Here is a 13777-nt window from a genome sequence, read left to right on the forward strand (position 1 = left end):
ACGTTTTTTACCTGCCGGACATGAAATTGAAAAAATCCGGAAAATTTGCCACGTAGGAAAGGCGCCCGCTGCCGTGGCCTAGGTTTCTCACTTAAAATCCTCGTCCCCCGGCGGCACCTTTTTTTGAATTTTCTTCCTTTTCAACGCCGTTTTTCGGGAAATTCGGATTTTTTTGAATTTTTTCGCAATAATATTCGGAAAATAGATAACTTTTAACACATTTTAATGCAATAAAAATTTTTGGTCCGAGTCCCCCTTTAAATTTTAGAATTCCCGGAATATTTTTCACTGAAAACGTACGGAATTTTTTTAATTTTATGACTGTCTTGAATGGGGACCATCTTTACAGGGGGCCCTTCTATTGTCGAATCAAAAAAAGTGACACCTGAAAACCTCGGAGCCGGCGCTCGTGTCGATTTACGAGGGGGCGGAGCGAAAATGGATACTGTAAATAACAAATTTATTTTTGTGAATTTAGTGGAATTTTCTGAACAAATTTTTGATTTCTTTTTATGAAAATGATCGCTAGCATCTCTAGAATCTATTTTCAGCAAAAAAAACTGAGCTTAATTGCGAAAGTAGCTCGAACGAGGCGAAAGTCTGAAATTTTATGTTTTTGCCGCACTTTTTCGTAGATCAAAAAATGCGACGGTTTTCAAATTCTCAGGTGTCACTTTTTTTTAATACGACAATATTACGGGGGCCCTTTTATTTTTCCAAACCCCTCTCGGGGGGGGCCTTCTATTAGAGGGGCCCTTCTAATACAGGTTTTACGGTAGCTAATTTTTCGGAGTTTTCAGTTTGGGCGAACTTTCCAGAGAACCATTCCAGAAGTTTCCAGAAATGGACGAGAACTGAGATTGTCTCGCTTTTTAGCGATTTTTAGCGATTTTTCAAATAAATTCAAAAAAACATTGAAAATTGGAATTGGAAAAATAGGAATTTCTAAAGAACTAACTTTGTGATATCCTTGCCAATAACCTGGCAGGTTGGTGGCCATACAAGTCTATCTTTTGGGTATCCCGAGACAGTTAAATAATTCACCAAGGCATCCAGCCATACGTAAATCTGTAGAAACCCTACTTTGAAATAATAAGAAACAGAAATCTCACTGTCTGCGAGGGATCGTCGGGTACCGAAATGCCCCAAGACAGCCGCTTTCTCGCCCTTGAAATCGACAAATCGCCGTCCAACGTCAAACTATCCAGAGCCAGCGATTTGTACTTGACAGGCCACACAACGTCCGTCTTCTCAATCCATTCGCCCACTTTTTCTCGGAATTCCGACAGCCGAAACATATAATTCTCCTCTTCAATCCATTCCACAGCGGTGCCTGTTGTCTTCAGAACCATCTTGTTTTCCGCATTCTCCTCCACCTCATTCTCAGGAATGAAGCATTCCTCAGAAATGCTATAATATCCAGAATAACTGCTTTTGTAGATGTGTCCTCTGTCTTGAAGTACCCTCCAGAAGTGCTGCACAGATTCTGCATGCTTTGGGTCAGTAGTTCTGATGAAGTTTGTGTGCGAGATGTTTAGTGTGTCGAAAAGAGTGGAGAATTTTGAAGATACTTGATCGCAAAACTGCTTGGGTGTTGTTCCGGCGAGCTGTGAGGCTTGGAAAATCTGAAATTTCGAAAATTTTCAAGATTTCCGTAGCCATTTAGCCTACCTTACTCCCATGCTCATCGGTTCCTATTGAAAACAATGCTTTCGATTCTTTATCCTTGAAATTCTTCAACTGATTCCATCGATGAGCAGTGTCACACAACACTGCTGTGTAGGCGTGCCCGATGTGAGGTTCTGAGATTTGGAAATATTGCGAAATTCCTAGAAATTAGAGCTTACCAGCATTTGCATAAAAAATAGGAGATGTGACATATGTGCTGGAGTGTCTGATGAAAAATCGAGATTGAAACATAGGGCTAGGACTAGAAAAATGAAGAAAAATTCTGAAATTGTTTCTCTGCACTCTCTTCAAATCGCCTGCTATTTTTCGAGTGTTCGTCGGAGCGCGTTTGCATTATTTGCTTTTCGACAATGAAAAATGTCAATTTTTCGAAGTTTTAGGGTCGCAAAAAGCTATTCTAAACAACAAGAAATAAACAAAAAATAAAATTCCCTGTTCTACAGTTATTACAGTCTATAAAATAGTGGTTTGAATCTCGACACGAAAGTAAATGATTCATTCAAGAACAAGTTTTAAACAACAACAATGAAATATAACAAGGGTAAAAATTGTTTAGAGATCCATTTGTTGAACAAGCAGCTTGCTCGGCACTACAAACATCAGTCCAGCCTCTCCACCGGTAAACGACACTGGAAACGTGGCATTTGCAGTAGCATCGACACAATTCAACGACTCAATTCGCTGATCTCGACAGGATAGCTCGACACGTGTTGGCTCGAACACTTGATCGAATTCGATATCCAACCACATCTTCCGACAAACGTCGTCATGTTCCACAATACTCTCTGCTAGCTGTTCCTTTTCTTTCTCCGCCGATTCTCCTTCAACCTTTGCCATTTTCATCTCCACCTTCAGCACTCGACGGCGTTTCAGTTGTAGCAAGTTTCGATTCGCAAAGAATGGATGATGCATGTTTTTCAGAAGACGTCCAGTTGCAGAAGCCACGAGTCGTCCGTCAACACCGCAGGATATTAGGGTACCCAGTGGAGCACACATTGCCACATCCCAAATCATCAGTTGGTGACTGGAAATTAAAATCTAGTAGGGATGTTTCTGGCTCAAAAGCTCTTACGTATTAGCAGTTGGTATTATTATCATATTCATCGAATCCATGTCCATATTAATATAGGAGACACTCATGGCGTTCGAATATGGAAATGAGTTGTACTCGCTGTTCCAGGTCAAGAAGCTGTGAAGGATTCTGGAGTCAGCACGCACGCGGGTTCCTGGAAAGAAAGTCAAGTTGAGAGGATTTCACATTTTTTAATACATCAACATCTAAAAATCCATAAATTTTCAGCCAATTTCGGGTCATTTTAAGCCATTTTCAGCAGCATTTAATCAATTTCCGATCGATTCTACACTATTTCCGGCTTTTTTTAGTCATTTCTATGCCAGATTTGGACGTTTTCAGACCAATTTTTGACTATTTTCAGGCATTTCTGACCGGTTTTAAAGATTTTTCGGGCATTTTGAGTCATTTAAAGCTGTTTCAGAGTTTTTCAGCGAATTCAGAAATCGCTTCAAGTACATTTCTGGAAACTTCTTTTCGGAACCACGGCGTTTCAGAACTTTATATATCTGAAGCTCCAGGATGTTTCAGTACCCGATGTTCCCCAGAGCTTCAGTTATATAAAGTTCTGAAACGTCGGGTTGTGGTACTTCCCGGAGCCGAGCAGAAAAACAACAAATTGAAATGAGCAAAACTCGTTTGGTGTGCAAAAACCACTATGCAAAAATGCAGAAAAGTTCTGAAACGTCGTGGTTTCGAAACGTTGGGTCCTGAAACGTCCGGGAGCCAAAAATGAAAGAAAAAATCGCACAAAACCGCTAATATTTCAGAATTTAAAGTGTTAGCGGGAATTCAAGAACAATTCCAGAACCTTCCGGAAGTTTCCAGAAATGGATGAGAAGCGATTTTTCGAGATTTTACAAATTTCTATGATACGTTAATCTCCATGATTTTCTACACATTTTTATGTGTTAGAATCACAATCCCAGCAAGTTACACCCATTCCAGTTTGGTGGCCTAGGAACCCAAAACTAGGTCACCAAGTTTGAAATTTGGTGTGATCATAACTAGCTTCAAAAACAAGATTTTCTAAAACTTTGAACATTTTTCCGATAATTTGAATTTTAGATGGTCACTGACCTGCGGTTTTCATCGTACTATCCTCCAACTTCACATCCCATGTATCGATATTCACCACTCTCACAATACGCTCTTTGAATCCAATGACAAGATGGTCGAAGTTCAAAAACGATATTTCCGTGGGCGGCGAATTCCAACTCGGACCAATATGAACTCTAGGATTATCGCTTTCATCGTCCAAATTCCAAATCGCAATGGCTCCTAGCGCCGTGATCGCCGCCAATACTCCACCACCTCCATGCGCAGACCAAGATATACTCGTCAGGGGGACCACAGATTCATCGATTTGCATCGGAAGAACCACTTCTTCCCCTTCCACTTTGATAGTTGCATTCAGAAAAGACTCATCCAGCGTCGTGTCATCCACTTTGGGTAGTTTTAAAATCAGATGGGGTTCGGCAGTGACAATGGGAACAGTGTGCAATGAATTGTGAGCTTCTTTATCAAAAGCGACATTGGAAGAATCAATTCGATAGATGAGCACCCGACCAATAGTCGTGGAGAAGGCTATAAATCCAATTAATCCAGGTTCCGAGGTGTCGTGCTTCTGAAGCCACGTCATCGAGAGAATAGTTCCATGGTTTGGAATATGTAAGAGGAACCAGAGATTCAGTTCATTTTTATCCTCCTCTGCCAAACGATGTCTCCAGAATTGGACCACACTTGAATCCGATTCGAAATTCGTCTCATTGGCAAAAGTGGTGACACAAATGACGTCATCTGATGCTTCACCAGAGGCATCTGACGCTTTACCAGGTGCCACTTGAATTCCATTGATCGGGGCTCCACAGTAAGCTACTGTAGCTCGATCCAGCACTTCACTTTTTCTAGAATCAATTCGAATTCCTTCTGGAACTGTCGTCTGCAATCCTTCTGCTTTTTCCGTTGCAATCGTCACTGATTGACGACTGAATATCGGATAGAAGTGGCTGGTACTCTCCAAATTTTCCGTTTTCCACTCGCTTGGCAGAATATGCTGAAGTCGATTACAGAATGCCACGTTGTCAGAATCCGTCTTCCAAGTCTCGAACACAGCCTGGCACGTCTCCTCATAGGAATTCTGATCTTTTTGAGTAACGATACCATTGAATTGCCGATTTACTGTGGATTTTCGGAATCTTAGCAGAGTGGTTCCGTCTTTTCGAGCAGTCACACGAGGAGCTGGTCCTCCAGTAGTTCGTCGGCGTTTTGTGGACGTTGGGATGACTTCTGGGGTGTCATCTGTGACGGCTTCATCACCATTGTTGCCGTTCAGGAGGCTGGAAATTTCAGATTCGACTAATTTCAAAGGGGCTTATTATTGAAAACATTTCTGGAAACTTTTAGATGGTTCTCGAACCGTATTTTTTGAATTCCCGCCAAAACTTGAAATTTCGATTTTCCGAAAGAAACATTTATTTTTTCTTCGTTTTTTTTCGCAAAATTTTTAGACCTTTTTTGGTTTTTCAGCTATTTTCGAAGCTTCGTTTTTGATTTTTCCTTATTTTTCGTCTGAAATTTGATGGAACGGTGTTCGTGAGGATTACTGTAGGTTACTGTAGAAAACGTATTTCTTATTTTAGTTGTTTTTTTCGCAAACACCATCACGTCAAAATGCAGAGAAAAGCTTACTACAGTAATCTACAGTAATCTTCACAAACACCGTTTATTCAAATTTCAGAAAAAAAAGTCGGAAAATCGAAAAAAAATCTTTGAAAATAGCTGAAAAAGGTCTGAAAATTTTGCAAAAAAATCAATAATTTTTCGGAGTTTTCAGTTTGGCGGGAGTTCAAAAACGATTCTAGAAATGGACTCAAAGCGATTTTTCAGTTTTCTGAATGAATTTTTTGAATGTTCTCTTTGTTTCTATGTGAATCTACATACACATTCTGATGGATTTGAGAAAATTACGCCTGACGCTTAGGCTCACCTCAACACCGACGCTTCCATCTTTGTATCGAAATTCTTCGTCTCCACCTGCTGGACGCACTCCGCACGATGGGCTTCAGAATCTCCCCGCTTCGTCTCAAAACCACATCGATAGCACTTCCATGGTTGAAGCGCCTCCTCGACTCCACATCGATCAATATGATAAATCAATCCGTGCGGAAAACTGTACTCTCGACCACACAAAAAACATCCCAGTGATCCATTATTTTGATCCAATCCTGCTCTAATATACGCATTTTTGGCTTTACTGGGAAGCGATCGAAAATCATCAGGACGATCTTTGAACTGGTAATATCCCTCTCTAACACAACTATCCAAGTGATTGATCAAAGCTTTTGGAGTTTTGAAACTTTTCATGCATCCCTGCACAAAGCACTTGTATTCAGTGCCCACAATATGCCTGAGTGTCTTCTCCTGATCTCTCGCCGAGACCTTCAGCCATAGAATCGGCGCACTTCTCAACTTTTCCACTTCCGCCGCAATCTCGCTGTCTGATTTTTTGTTACACTTCTGGAAGTGTATCCAATAGCCGGAGGATGTTGTGTATATTCTGTCACAGTTTATACATTGCAGTGGTTCATTGTTTCGTCCAATTAGCACTTTGGTCAGAAATCGCACAGCTTCTCCAACGTGGATGGATTCCAGAAATTGTTCTTTTGTCTGTAAAAATTGGGGTTTTAGCCTATTTTATGATTTTTTGGGGCAGGCAAAAATGTGTTTTAGCCTGAGCCTATAGTTTTTTTGAAAATATTTTTTATTAAAAAACATATTGAAAAGAAAATTTCTCCGAAAAATTTGTAATTTTCACTGATTTTCGCGAATTTCAGTACTTACAGGGAAAAAAAGGATCTAGTCATTGAAAAATGGTTGTAATTACCGCAGAACATGTAATCGAAGGGCCCCGTGACTTTTAACTTTGAGCCGATTTTTTTCAGTTACTGTAAAATATATCAAAAAGTGGTCAACTGATAAATTGTTTATCATAATATCACAAACATTTTATTAGTTGACAAATTTTTGATATATTTCACAGGAATCGAGATAATTGAGCTTAAAGTTGACAGTGTGGGGGCTCTTCTATTACAGGTTTTACGGTAATTTCAGCAAAATTGAGGAAAAATCCAAAATTGAATAATTCCGAGATACGGTATTAAAGGCGCATGCACTTATTATAGAGTAATGAGAACCGTACTTTAAACGTCTCCATTTTCTCTGCACACTCTTTAGCTGTCAGTGGCTCTTCTTGAAATGAGAATCCGAATCGTTCCTCCTCCATCACTATATGTTCCTCAGTCACTAACAATTCATGATCCTCCATCGCCATCTCAATTCTCGACGGCTTAATCTCCACCGCCGGTGAAGGCGTTAGCCGTGTTTGACTTCGTCGTGGCCTACTCGCCATTGTTTATCTTGAAATTTCAGAATTTTTTTCTATAATTCTATGAAAAAAAAGGGAAATACGGTTGCACGAAATTCAACTGTTCTTTTTTCTAATTAATTTGAATCGGGAATCGGAATTCATTCGAGTGTAAAATAACAGGATTATGAAAAGAAGAAGAAGGAATATATGAGAAAAAATGGCAAGAGATAACACAAAAATAACAATATGATAGGGTTTTGCGTCGAATTTCCAGGTAAATTGAGCAAGAGAGGAATAGAGTTAAAAAAAGCAAATATTATGTTTTTTTTTTTGAGAAAATAACAAATCGATCGTTGGTGCGAAAAGAGGGAAAACGGGGGAAGCCAGGGAGGAATGGAAAGGAAATAGAATGAGATAGAGAGAGAGATAGGAGGGAGTAGAGAATTAGACGGTCGAGGGTGTGTATTCTAGTGAACATTCACATCTGGTGCGAGTCCTTTGACACGAATATCCGAGAGCACCTTTTCTGGAATCGTATGGGTTTTCGTGGGCGATTGGAGCGTTTCTCGCTGGTTTGTGAACAGATTCAGTTGCTCCTGAAAAAATTGTTTTGCGATTTTCTTAATAAAGTTCGTTTTCGGGCATTTTTAGAAGCCTAGCACTCGGTTGTCAAGTTTCCGATCACTTCAAAAATTTTGAAGGGCTTAAAACAGACCTAGATTGAAAACTTTGCATTTGCAGAATTTTCTGAAAATTCCTAGTTTTTCAGCTATTTGGCGATTCCTGAAAGACACCCCCTGTTGGCCAGTTTTGCACTAAAAACGGAATAAGCACAGTATCAAATTTGAAATGGTGTGCTTAAAAATGACTAAAAATCATTGAAATTCGACCAATCGGGATTTTGATTGATTTTGGATTTTGTATTCCTCGTGGACAATTCGACACGCGAAATTTGAAATGTTGGGTTACAAATCAGCTTAAAATTCAATTTTTCGGTGTAAAATCGCTAGGAATCATGAAAAGTCGGATTTACGATAACAAAAAAATAAAATTGAAGATTTCGTGTTTTGTACTCCTCGTGGACAAATCAGCGAGAGGAATTTAAATTTTCGAATTTAGAAAATAAATTTTTTCGAAATTTCCTAGTTTTCAGCTATTTTTGTACTGAAATCGGGCCGAAAACGGGTCGAAAGTGTCTTTCAGAAATTGAAAATAAAAGTAGTTCTCAAAAAATTCTACAAATGCAAAGTTGTTTTCAATCTAGCTCTTTTTTGCATTATCCAAATTTTTCAAAAAGTTCAGAAACTTGAAAATTGAGCTCCAGACTCGTGAAATTTGTCAAAATGACCGAAAATCAACAGAACAATCCGTTTTTATATATCTTTCCTACCTTATAATGATGAATTATATCCTGATCGGCTGGACAGCTCTCAATGAACGCCGCGGTACGGTAAGCGGTGAGAATGTAGTTCCAGAGATGAGTGAAATTGTGTGGGATGTCGAATCCAAGAAGCGACAACCCAATGATACGAATGTGATGAAGACGTGGCATCAATTCACAGTCATACTCTGTCATACTGTTTCCAAGCAAGTAGCGTGTCTTTCTCTCGGATAACAGCTGATCAATATTGGAGAGCTGCTCACAGACACGGTTGTAATGCACTTTGATCTGTGCTGGCAAGTCCTCCACTCTCGATGGCTCCTTCTTTCCCTTGTCAAATTCGACTTTGGCGCGCAGGAAGAGTTTGAAGTTCTAGAAAAAAATCAATGAATTTCAATTTGCGGGTCCTGTCATAATTTCTTTCATAATCAATATTTTTGGACCAACTAAAATAGATAAGATAGAACTTGAAAAGTACTGCAAAATGATATTAATTGGAAACCTGTATTTTGTTTATGAATGAAGTTATAAGCCAAAAAGTTTTATGGCGCATAACTTTGCTCATAGACAAGATACAGCATTCTCAATAGTATCATCTTGTAGTACTCGTCAATTTCTATCATATCTGATTCAGTTGGTCCAAAAATATTGATTATGAAAGGAACTATGACAGGGTCCGCCGAGGCCCGAATTACACATTTGAATTAAATCAAAAAATCTGCCAAAATCAACTCACTCTGTACAAGTTCTCTATTCTCTTCTCAGCCGACGGATCCTTCTCAAAGAGTGGCACATTGAACTCCTTTGCCAGGTGGAAGATGCGCCCTTCGATCTCTCGATTATCAGTGTAAGTCAACTCTTTCTCCTCCTCGATCATGATCGGTGGCTGTGCACCCAGGAAGTTCTTCTTGAACGCTTCGGAATTCACGTTGACGGTTTTGACTTCGACACGCGCTACGCCAATCTCGTACAGAGCGTACAGTTCCATCCAGAACTCCTGGCAGAACAAGTCGGCTCCAATGCGCCGCGCATCGATTCCAGACGCTTTGACGTAAAGCTCGAGAAGCGGTTTCGACAGCGAATCGCCGCCATTTGATTGGATTTGGTAAGCGTCTGCCATTGCTGGAAAATGATAGGGGTACTGGGACGATTATTCAGGGAAAAAGTAGAAAAATGGAAGAAATCAAGAAAGCCGATGAGTGAGAGGCGAGAGAAATAGAGAAGATAGAAAGAAGTCGAAATTTTCACTCAGATTCTTTGGAATCTCAGACAAGAAATAAGAAATTTCGGATCAAAAATTTCTGCGAAAAATATGAAAATTTTGCCGATTTTTGCAGAATTCAGTATTTTTTTGGCTGGAATTTTTTTCCAAAACTCCAGGATTAGGCCTATAAGGCTTGATCCCTTCCACTTGTACGTCCGAAAAATTGCAGCAAATTCGAAAAAATGAGTTTGGCGCCAAATTCAAAAATTGGGCAAAAAGTCTAAATTTTGTGATATTGGCGCCAAATACAGGAAATCGGTTATAGACTACGCCCATAATCTTTAGAAAAAATAAGCTGAAAATTCTGAAAAAATTCCAGTCGAAACATGTGAAAATTCGCTGACTTTCACCAATTTCAGCACTTTTTTGACTGGAATTTATTTTGAAATTAAAGTTTTAGGCTAAAATGGTTTGTTCTGCTTCAACTGAGACGCCCAAATTTTGGCGCCAAATTCAAAAAATAAGGGTTTTGATTCAAATTCAAAATTTCAAAAAAAAATTGCGAAATGTGTTTTGAAAAAAAGGAAACATCTGGTGGGATGGTGGTGGAGGATGTGTGTGTGTGTGATGAGACAGTTCCTCTCACTCCAAAAAAGGCGCGGTGGACACGAGAGAAGACAGAGAAAACGAGACGAATCGGGCAGTGTGAACACAGGCCCGACGTCTCCAATTTAGAAATCCCGCAGAGGTACAGGGAACACGAGAAAAGATACAAACACAGATATACACACATACCAACCAACTAACAACATATAATACAATCATAAAAATCTGTAGAGTGGTGGGATCGAGAGGCAACGTGTAATCGGAAACGAATCAAGAGACGACGACGACGACACAGGCAAAACGGTTTATGCGATGCGATTTATTCATAATAGTATGCGTTGCGTTTGGAGAAGTGATGACGACGTCTTCTCACTCACTATTCTAAAACTGGATGCCGTCAAGCGATTTGTCAAATTTTTCGAGAGAGAAATGAGATGAAATGAAATCTAATAGGGGGAGGAGGTGGCTTGCGACAAGCGGGATGAGGAGGAAATGTCTAAAATGCTGGAAAAAAGGAGAAACGCAGTATTTTTGAATTCCAGAACCTGGCGCGGTTTCAATGGTCCGCAAACACAAGCACGCGAAACCTCAGAATTTTGTCTAGGTCTCTCGAAATCGTATTGTGTCTCGCTTAGTTTTTTTTTCTCAAAAAAAGCTAATTTAGCATAAAACTGCGAATCTCGTTTAAAAGAGAACATAAAACGCAGAACGAACACTAATTAGACAACCGCAACGATTTGTACAACACATGAAAAAAAAAGTGAAATGCAATTTCCCTGAAGAAAATCGTGTGAAGAGTGAGAAGGCATGAAACAATGCCCGGTGGGAGAGAAAGTCGTCAAGAGTGTAAGCTGTGAGGGATAATAACTTGTTCAAACAGTGTGTGTGCAAAACGGACAAAAAGTGCGCTTTCGAACGGGGCCCACTGGTGGTGGTGACCCTCATTGGACCGGAAACGTGGCAAACACCATTGAGCATAGTATCAGCAATCAAGACAGTAGAGCTTTCTTACTATAGTGAAATTTTACAGTACTACCTATATAGAGAAATAAATAGAGAATATAAATTCCATTCGATTGAATCAGGAGGCTGTCTGAACAAACATTTTTATACATGTAGGCGGTTTTTTTTTCGACTGGACGAACTGATAAACAGAACAGAGAAGCTCGCAAAAAGTTCCCGTCATTTATGGGTGAGAAAAATGAGACACACGGTTTTTCCAAATGAAATGCAGCAGCATCTTGAGGCGGAATCTCGGTCAACACACTGTTCTTATCTGGAGATTGAAATTCAGGATAACTCTTTTCCTTGTGCCCCGCGCCGGTGGGTTTGTAGAAATTTAATTTAACGGTTTAGAACGTCTACTGGGAGTCTACTTAATTATCCATACGATAAATTTGGGTTAAATTTAAAATCTAACAATTTGGGTTAATAAAATGTCACCGTGAAGCCGGATTGGAAAATTGAAAGCCGTAGATTTTAAATTTAAAAAAATACACGTGAAGCTTGAAATCATTGACGTGAAGCTAGAAAAAATTTACGTGAAGGTTAAAAAAATCCAGCTAGAAAATATTTGTGTTTAATCTAGAAACAATTTACGTGGAGCTAGAAATAATGTACGTGAAGCTAAAATGATTCCACCTGGAGCTAGAAAAAATTCACGCGAAGCTAGAAAAAATCCACGTGGAGCTAGAAAAAATCCAGCTAGAAAAAATTTGTGTGAAGCTAGAAAAATTCTCGTGAATGTGGAAAAAATCTACGTGGAGCTAGAAAAAATCCACGTGAAGCTAGACAAAAATTGTACGTGAACTTTTAGGTCGTAAAATAAAAAACTCTAAATATTTTCGTGAAAATTCTTTAAAGGTACTTCTGGGATTACGGTAGTAGCTCACTCACTAGAGCTTTCGGATTTAAAAAAAAATTGGAATCTCTTGAACATGATCTCACTTGGATTAGGGAAACGACGCGGCCCCACCAACCAACCACCACTTGACATATCGAAGTGTGGAAAAGTGTTGAAAATCCGAGAAAACTGGACACAGCAGGGTTTCTCACCCTGCTGTACACCCGATAAGAATCAGTGCGTTTCGTTTTTCTCGCCTCGTTTTTTGACTAAAAACTTCAACCAGCGACAATTATTCCAGCACCCGGTTATGGTAATCGAGCTGACACAAAAATGTAAGTAGGCACTAAAAAAATGGCGAGAAAAAGAGAGAGAGAGAAGGGCGTGATTGATATATATATATATAACACAAGTTATTTATGAATTGGTTTGTATATGCATATATACGGGGCTCTCATATTGCATCAAATTGTTAGGACACCACCACACAATAGGGGGGACATATGTACAAATGATTTATGTGTTTGTAAATGTATGCCTACTGAAAACATTCTTTGTGAGTTTTTTTCTATTTTTCAATCACTTAGTAAAGGCTAGACAAGACGAAAAAAAATCGGGTGGATGTGAAAAAACAAGACCCGACGGTTAAGGGAAGACGACTCCTTTTTTTTTGTCCAAGAGTGAAATTAGAACAGTTGGATGTTCAAATAAAGAGAGAATCGAGAGAGACAGAAAGAGTTGGGTTGCTCTCTGTTTGTTTTGCTCGAGACGATTTCGATTTCGATTCGTCGATTCGACGTTCATATATGATTTTGTTTCCCTCTCTGCTTCTCTCTTACGAGTTTTTCTAGCTCAAATTTTGACAAACGACTTGGACTCGGCAGCTGCGCGGCTCTCTATGTTGACACATGTTTGGCAGTGTGCCAATGTGGATGGAGAAGCAATAACTAGACTGAGAGCTGATTAAGGCGTTCAACATATACAGATTAGAGATACGGTAGAAACGTGGGGGGAAAGGACAGAGGAGGAGATGAAAAGCAGAAAACTTTATAGCCTTTGTCCCAAATTAGGGTTGCGACACTATTGAAGACATACCAAACTTTTTTTCACTACTTGACTTTGAAAGCATTGCTTTAAGAAGGATAAATTAGAAAAGTTCAGATTTCGTACATGTAAACGGGGCCCTGGCGGGCCTTCGCCGGCCCTTTTATAGTGTTTTGTAGAATTAATATTTTCAGACCAATCAAATTGGATATAATAAAACTCGACGAGTACTACAAAATGATACTATTCAGAAAACTGTATCTTGTCTTTGAACAAAGTTACAAGCCAGATCCCGTTTGAGCCACGCCGTCACAGATTTATGACCTATAACTTTGCTCATAGACAAGATGCAGTTTTTAAAATAGTGTTATTTTGTAGAACTCGTCGAGTTTCATCATATCCAATTTAGTTAGCCTGAAAATATTGATTCTAAAAGAAGCTATGACAGGGCCAGCGGAGGCCCGCCAGAGCCCCGTATCGCTTCGTGAAAAATAATGTTTTCTACTAATAAAGTGTTATTCATGTTTCCCTTTTTTCTATAATTGACATGAATTTTTGAAAGCCAAGAT

At 39.4% G+C, this 13777-nt stretch overlaps 3 protein-coding genes across 3 annotated transcripts in view; all 3 read right to left on the bottom strand.

Annotated features, from left to right (window-relative positions):
* Nucleotides 1–1920, bottom strand: part of CBG19783 — a gene marked incomplete at both ends in the record, with an annotated part of 11695 nt that extends 9775 nt beyond the window's left edge. The window contains 4 exons of the mRNA XM_045241597.1: nt 959–1068; nt 1113–1625; nt 1672–1802; nt 1848–1920. Coding sequence (XP_045096859.1) covers nt 959–1068; nt 1113–1625; nt 1672–1802; nt 1848–1920 — 827 coding nt within the window. The remainder of the gene's footprint in view (nt 1–958; nt 1069–1112; nt 1626–1671; nt 1803–1847) is intronic.
* Nucleotides 1921–2241: 321 nt separating this feature from the next.
* CBG19785 lies at nt 2242–7172 on the bottom strand (the record flags this gene model as incomplete). The annotated part of the gene is made up of 5 exons (XM_002640672.1): nt 2242–2713; nt 2762–2915; nt 3842–5100; nt 5751–6430; nt 6963–7172. The coding sequence occupies 5 exons, from the start codon at nt 7170–7172 to the stop codon at nt 2242–2244; spliced, it is 2775 nt and encodes a 924-aa protein (XP_002640718.1).
* A 425-nt stretch (nt 7173–7597) lies between these two features.
* On the bottom strand, nt 7598–9631 carry Cbr-exc-4 (the record flags this gene model as incomplete). The annotated part of the gene is made up of 3 exons (XM_002640673.1): nt 7598–7726; nt 8521–8883; nt 9248–9631. The coding sequence occupies 3 exons, from the start codon at nt 9629–9631 to the stop codon at nt 7598–7600; spliced, it is 876 nt and encodes a 291-aa protein (XP_002640719.1).
* Between the last annotated feature and the right edge of the window lie 4146 nt (nt 9632–13777).

Source organism: Caenorhabditis briggsae, assembly GCF_000004555.2.
Source record: "Caenorhabditis briggsae complete genome, chrI, whole genome shotgun sequence".
NCBI classification, from domain to species: domain Eukaryota; kingdom Metazoa; phylum Nematoda; class Chromadorea; order Rhabditida; family Rhabditidae; genus Caenorhabditis; species Caenorhabditis briggsae.